This window comes from Penaeus japonicus, unplaced genomic scaffold (genome assembly GCF_977035675.1).
Source record: "Penaeus japonicus unplaced genomic scaffold, GWHDUDI00000001_assembly GWHDUDI00000036, whole genome shotgun sequence".
NCBI classification, from domain to species: domain Eukaryota; kingdom Metazoa; phylum Arthropoda; class Malacostraca; order Decapoda; family Penaeidae; genus Penaeus; species Penaeus japonicus.
The window spans coordinates 19,859,257-19,866,756 of NW_028234438.1; the positions used below are offsets into that span (position 1 = coordinate 19,859,257).

Consider the following 7,500-nt stretch of genomic DNA (forward strand, 5'->3'; position numbering starts at 1 on the left):
ATAATATACAATGAGCATCCAAGAAATACGATAAAAGAAACGAAAAACATGGATTGGGATTCTGGAGATAAGCAACACAGGAAGTACAGATTATGCCCTGCCTCTTTACTGATAAGCACAAAGCCTCTCATTCTTTATTCCATTAACATCCTCGAAAATCTACTCTGATACTTATAAGGGGATCGATGCCAAGTCCTTTTCACTCTGCCCTTGTGCACTTAAAAGTTAATTAGCTCTTCACAATTAAGTCTCTCAACCTGATGTATTTTTACCTCGTTCTTCTCGAAGGGAAGAATTAAGATCTATTGATATGAGGCAATGAAGATCCTCCTTTACTCCTTTTACATTGATGACTATAATTGTTATGATGATGACGATGCTGAGGAAGAAGTTTGTTCTTGATACGAGGATTAAATTCCTATCAACAATGCTAATAGTAACACCACACACACACACACACACACACACACACACACACACACACACACACACACACACACACACACACACACACACATATATATATATATATATATATATATATATATTTATATATACACACATACACATTCATATGGGTACTGGGTTAGTTGCCTGCAATGTCCAAAATATATTCTAGTTTTGCATATCGAAGAAAAAAATGAATATTACTAAACCAAAGAAAATGATGTATGTCACAGCTTTAAATCTGACAAACAGAAAGGGAGAAAATGTTTGCATAAGCATATGTGTATATATTATGACTTATTCAGTATTTTTATTATTTTTTAGATTCTAAGGCTTATTGTGTGTGTGTTTGTTTGTTTGAGTGAATGAGTAAATGCGCGTGTATACATATGCTAATGCACATACATGCATACCAGTCACAAGACCATATATGCCAAAAACCTCCTCACCCCCTCCCTCCCTCCCTCCCCTCCTTCCAGGCAACGTGTTGGTACACGAGTGGGCCAAGTACCGGTGGGGCGTGTTCGAGGAGTACGGGCACAGGGCCGACGTGGTCTACCCGTCCGCCTTCAGGTCTTATGAAGCCAATCAAACCATCAGACACAACTACTGTACCGACGGCGACGTGGCAGGAGACTATTAGTAAGATTCTTCGTAACGCTTTTCAGATGAGATTAACAACAGGAATACGAGAAGGACTTTACCATTAAAGGAACTACTGTGTCAATGGCGAAGCGATTGGCGCCTTTTCCTGGTTCATTCCGTTCAGGTTTTAGGAGATACATAAAGATGAATCTGATATCAGTATGGATATCGATTGATATGAATACACAACTATAATTATGATACATTTCCACTTCGAAGTACAAGTTGACTCAATTAATGTGAATGGCTACCTTCAGTATATATCCATAACAAAATATGCTGACAATTCTACAGTGATTACATAACCAAAATTTGTTTTTGGTATCTTTAAAAGGGAGAGGATTAAACTGAGAAAATAAATACGTGTCTGTCGATGTTATATCCATAAGAGTCAGTTGGGCTAACTACCTGCCTTTGTATATATTTCACCCGATTACATTTGCATCTTTTGTTATTTGATTGAGTTCTTAACCATTATATGTGCATAACGTATATTCAGATGTACATAATGGCGTCTCAGAATTCAATAAAGCAGTAGAAAAAAATGTAACCCGGTGAAATATAGCCTAGACATCAAAGTAGTTGGTCGGTCCTGCTAACCAATGGGCGTCAAAGGTTCCAGATCGTCTCATAGCAAAGCCTTTAATGAAATCGGCAGAAACAGTGAGTGATAAACGTACGTGTCTCATGGTGTTATTAAAACTGTCCCCACAGCCTCTGCGATGGAGAGAACCTCGACTCCTGTTACTTCATACCCAATGTAGATCAGACCACAGGAGTCACCTCTTCTCTCCTTGCTACGCCTTTCCTTGGTTCAGTAAGTGATTAAGGTCTTCTATTTCACCAAGGTCATCGTACCTAGATTTGGTAACAGTTGTGAAGATATCAAATTTAATGACGCTGTTTATATATGGTTGTAATTTAATGATGTGTTGGTCATATTTTATATGGGTATTGTATATTGTATTTGGTTTGTATGAATACTGTTTGCTATATTTTGTGTTCAAATCTATATAAATGTAATATACTTTTCATCGGTTAGCCTTTTCTGTTTTAGAAAATTCAATGAGTAGTTCTTGGACTAAAGTGACTTTCGAATATCTTATTTGGATATATTTCAGCTACTTTAAACTGTCTGTATTACAGGTGGTCAACTTTTGTACCAGTGAAACCCACGTGTCGGATGCACCCACCAAACACAACCTCCTCTGTGACAAAAGGAGTACCTGGGATGTTATCAGGGAGCATCCAGATATCACTGCCACGTGAGTAGAAACAACTTGAACACGTGTTTTCTTTACAGCTGTTGTGCTTAGCCAAACGCATCATAGAAAGGCAGTCAGTTTCAGTGATAAATGTAGGATAGATTTGGAATCTTAAAAATAGCTTTGCATATAGAGTCTTAACCACAGTTTACACATTGAGAATATTCACAGGTGTTTACATTCTCAGCTGATACAAAGGCTAGAAATACACGTTTTACTGACTGACTGACATAGTGAAATCAGAACTTTATGATTTAATCTTAAAGAAGATCACAAACTCCAGACCGAAATATGATATCATAATCTTTCAAACCTGTGATCTGCTTCTATAATTATACAGTGACGTACAGGTACCTTTTTTCCCTTCCAGGTCTCCGGCTTCCTTTGTTCCTCCGACCTTCATCGTCAGGAGTATGAAACCGGTCACAACAGGGAACAAACTTGTATTCCTTCTAGATATTACCAAGCCTATGCAAGAAGTAACTGCTGTTTCTTTTCTTTTTTTTGTCTTTCTTTTTTCTTATTCACACTGCACATCTAATGGAAACTGCGACTACCATATAAGTACTGATTAACAACTTGCATTCTTGGTAAAGGAATATATTAAAGAAAAAAAAATCCAAGGCTGCAGTTTCCATTACTTGTGACCGTTTTACATTTTAGTGATCATTCAGACAGTTATTAATCAGAGGTGTATCTTAAGGTATTGGATAAATTTAGTGTCAGCAGTATTTTTTCCTTATCTTTATCTCATGTAAGTCTTCATCACGCTTTTAGTTTTGCAAATTACTACACTTTTTTGTCTCCCTTTTTGAATACCATGCCCATATTTGATGCTTACTTGTTTAGCTCTATTTACTTCAAAGGTAGAAACGACTATTTTTTTTTTTCTAACTATGAGTAAGATCTCTCTTCAATTTTCTCTTTTTTAAAAACTTGTCGTCACAGGATATTTTAATTCTAATCAAAGTCAAATGAAATCGATTTAATGCATTCTCTTATATCTAATTAGCATGTGCATTTGAGATACTCTTGTAATTCTGGAAAAGAATCTTTGATCTGTCAGTAAAAAAAAAAAAAAAAAACTTGGGATTTGATCATGTGTTTATTCTTTCGAAAAGTTTTGATTATCCTGATTTATGCTCTTCCTAATCTGTGGAAATCATAGATTTGATATCTAAGTCTTCTTTAAAAACGACTCTAAATGAATTCTTAAGACAGATATGGAGAGCACAGTAAGGCATAATTATTCTAATTCCTCTAAAAATAGATAGAGGTATTAAGTAGTTGCACATTTTACGGGCGAGTTTTTATTTATTCATTACTAAACTATTCAGATTTCTGTGAAATATAACTATATAATAGTGTACACTTATAAAGACATTGGAAATTTAACATTTCCAAAAAGTATATTTTCACATCAGTGAACTATGACTTAATTCATAAACAGTTCGATCAGAGTTTCTAATAGGAGAGGTTTTGATTTTTTTCATATATATATATAAGCATTTTATAATAAAAAAAATTGTACGGAGGAGGTCGCAGTCCCCGCCAGCATGATCTCAGATCGTCCCGCTGTCTTCAGGTGCTCCGAGTCTCAACATGTAGAGTGTCATTCTTCGGCCACCCCACTGCAACAACACCCCATCTTGATAGACAGACACCTAATTGCAAGCAAGCATTATGTGCATCGCCTTTCCTCAGGTCCTTGACACATGGGAATATCTACGCGATGCGGTGAGGCAATTCATCTTGGTGGAGGCGGTGGAGGGATTGCAGGTCGGCCTCGTCACCTTTACGGACGTGGCAACGACAGCGTCTTCGCTCACCACACTTGATAGTCAGAGCAACAGGGAAGCGCTTGCAGGGAAGGTTCCAGAAGCGGCGACGGAAGAATCACCAAACAAGAACGTTGCTGGAGGGATAACTAAAGCTAAAGAGGTGATGAATGATGAACGTTGCTGGAGGGATAACTAAGGCTAAAGAGGTGATGAATGATGAACGTTGCTGGAGGGATAACTAAAGCTAAAGAGGTGATGAATGATGAACGTTGCTGGAGGGATAACTAAAGCTAAAGAGGTGATGAATGATGAACGTTGCTGGAGGGATAACTAAAGCTAAAGAGGTGATGAATGATGAACGTTGCTGGAGGGATAACTAAAGCTAAAGAGGTGATGAATGATGAACGTTGCTGGAGGGATAACTAAAGCTAAAGAGGTGATGAATGATGAACGTTGCTGGAGGGATAACTAAAGCTAACGAGGTGATGAATGATGAACGTTGCTGGAGGGATAACTAAAGCTAAAGAGGTGATGACTGATGAACGTTGCTGGAGGGATAACTAAAGCTAAAGAGGTGATGAATGATGAACGTTGCTGGAGGGATAACTAAAGCTAAAGAGGTGATGAATGATGAACGTTGCTGGAGGGATAACTAAAGCTAAAGAGGTGATGACTGATGAACGTTGCTGGAGGCATAACTAAAGCTAAAGAGGTGATGAATGATGAACGTTGCTGGAGGGATAACTAAAGCTAAAGAGGTGATGAATGATGAACGTTGCTGGAGGGATAACTAAAGCTAAAGAGGTGATGAATGATGAACGTTGCTGGAGGCATAACTAAAGCTAAAGAGGTGATAAATGATGAACGTTGCTGGAGGGATAACTAAAGCTAAAGAGGTGATGAATGATGAATGTGGTTAAGTCTTCTGCTTGCACTCAAGTTGGAATTGTTCAGTTCTTGAAATCTGTATTTAGCACGACTCCTCGAGCTAGTTCGTTGCGATCTCATATTGAAGCATATTGTGATCTTGTAGTTAAGAAAAACGGAAATTGCTCCTTCTATAATTGGTATTTTTTCACATTAACAGCACATTTTAATCGTTTTCTTTTATTATCATGACCTCATTTAGGTGTTAGGTGGTGAGGGTATAGTGATACTGGTGACAGAGAACACGAAAGAGCACACTGGGGAGGACTTGGCTGCAGCTGCTGATGGCACTCCCGTCTGGCCTATTCTCTATCCACACGAACTTGGGGTTTCCTATGGCATTTATCAGGTTCTCGCCGATGCCAACAGCGGTGTGTCTGTGATAACTATTGAAAATAAAATTGTTGATATTGGCATAGCCAGCAGTCAGTCAATCAACAATCGTGTGGCTCTGACACGACATTTACTGGAGATTCAAGATGCAACGCTAGAAGACAATTCACTAAAACAGGTGAGATGTAGCCTTGAAATCTGGAATTTCCTTGTTGATATAAACAAAACTAGATGAGAATAAAATAGGATGCTTATAAAATAGTATCAAAAGACAGTGTGCAATATGGATACTTAAGTGGAATCGAAATTATATAGAAAGGAGAAAAACAATTTTACTAATTATTACATTTTGTCGTAAAACAGATTGTTGACGACACATGCTCTGGCTCGCCTTGCCAGATGACCTTAGAAGTATCAATGAACACCAACTATCAACAGAATTTTTACATTGAAATTTATTTTTCGGATATCGATAGCACTAATATCAAAATTAGTGTACAAGCCCCATCTTCTGGCAATCCCATTAATGTTCCAGTCAGCCAACAAACAAGCACCGCATACGCTGGGACTGGATTACAGGCAAGTATGCGGACCTTTGCTCAAAATATTTATTGAATTAGAAAAAAACAACAGCACTGGAGCAAATACCTAAAACTAATCACTTCTATAGGCAGGGACCTACATTGTAGATGTGACAAGAAAGACGACTGCACAACCTGTGAAGGCCTCCCTGCTGGCGACTGAACAAACAGCATCGGGTGGATATTCCATCAAGTTGTGGTCTTCCATTGATCTTCAACATTTGGAATATACGTCACAGTCTGCTCCGACTCTTTTTGCCATGGTAATCTCACGCCCGACGCTCATAGGTCTATCCATAAGATTCATTCACGTCTACATCTACATGGGTGATTCATTATCAAAACTTTGGTCGTAACATTGCTCTTGGAAAATATGTACTCACTCCATGTACTCAGAGTCTCCTTGCAATTTACATACACAATATATACTTTGCGCTTTGATGTGAGTAAAGTGTGTTTCAAGATATATGTAATACGAATATGTAAATATTTGCTCAAGCCGTTCTTATTTTCAACCTCTCAGGTGGGTAACGGTGAGAGCTATGTCGTATATGCAAATGTCACTGCCACCGTCATGTACTCTGGACAAGTCACGGCCGAGCTGGTCTTCCGTGATGATGGTACAGGAGGTCAGTTTCATCTTTCGTATTATGAAAATAGATATTTGTAAAACGTTATGGAAGTGCCAGGGATTGGGATTTTTAATAGGGCTTATATTTATTCGTAACAAGGAGCTCTTAAAACTACCGATTTTCTCCTTTCATATTCATGATTGCTATGTTATTTTCCGTTATCAAATGATTCCCCTCCCCCATTTATAGAGGCAAACAAAGTTAACATGCTGTGTGCCGATCATGCATCATACTTTCACCTCTTTTACAGCCGATGTTACGGGTAATGATGGCGTGTACTCAGCCTACCTGATAGGCCCGTCTCAAACTGGTGCTGTCAGCGTCCAGGTTGCAGCAAATGACAACAGTGGTGCAGCAAAACTTGTGACCATCACCAGACGTGCAGCACCTGTAGAAGTCAGCGGTCAGTAAATGTGCTTTGTAGATTTTAGCTGAAGGAAAATATTGCTATTGATTTGTGGTAAAAGGAGAGGGGACTTTTGAATGATTCGATAAATGCTTTGAGTTTTATTGAAATATTGATGAATGTTAATTTTATGATTGAAGACGTAATGACGGTAATGACAGACAGACATTTAGTAATTACTCTATACAGTACTGTTAATGATTCACTATGGTACCATTAGGGAGATTCTTGTCGTTTGCAGTGCAATGTTTGTATTATTTCACTATAGTTCTTTTATGCTGTATATATATATATATATATATATATATATATATATATATATATATATATATATATATATTTGTACTACACTTCAGACCACACCAGTTATAACAAAAATTGTGTCACTCCTGTTACTGTATGCAAATTTAGACCTTTACTTGATGTTGATTGAGATGTGATTTTGATTATGAATAGATAAACTTGATCTCCTTCTTAAGACTA

The 7,500-nt window shown here is 37.7% G+C and overlaps 1 protein-coding gene across 2 annotated transcripts in view; it reads left to right on the top strand.

Moving 5' to 3' along the window:
- Window positions 1-7,500, top strand: part of LOC122253792 (calcium-activated chloride channel regulator 1) — a 24,533-nt gene that overhangs the window by 4,571 nt on the left and 12,462 nt on the right. For both annotated transcript variants that reach the window (XM_086531633.1, XM_086531634.1), the window contains exons 3-12: window positions 927-1,089; window positions 1,807-1,909; window positions 2,239-2,357; window positions 2,728-2,836; window positions 4,062-4,298; window positions 5,268-5,576; window positions 5,762-5,981; window positions 6,073-6,242; window positions 6,503-6,608; window positions 6,862-7,014. In XM_086531633.1, the coding sequence (XP_086387759.1) occupies window positions 927-1,089; window positions 1,807-1,909; window positions 2,239-2,357; window positions 2,728-2,836; window positions 4,062-4,298; window positions 5,268-5,576; window positions 5,762-5,981; window positions 6,073-6,242; window positions 6,503-6,608; window positions 6,862-7,014 (1,689 nt within the window). The remainder of the gene's footprint in view (window positions 1-926; window positions 1,090-1,806; window positions 1,910-2,238; window positions 2,358-2,727; window positions 2,837-4,061; window positions 4,299-5,267; window positions 5,577-5,761; window positions 5,982-6,072; window positions 6,243-6,502; window positions 6,609-6,861; window positions 7,015-7,500) is intronic.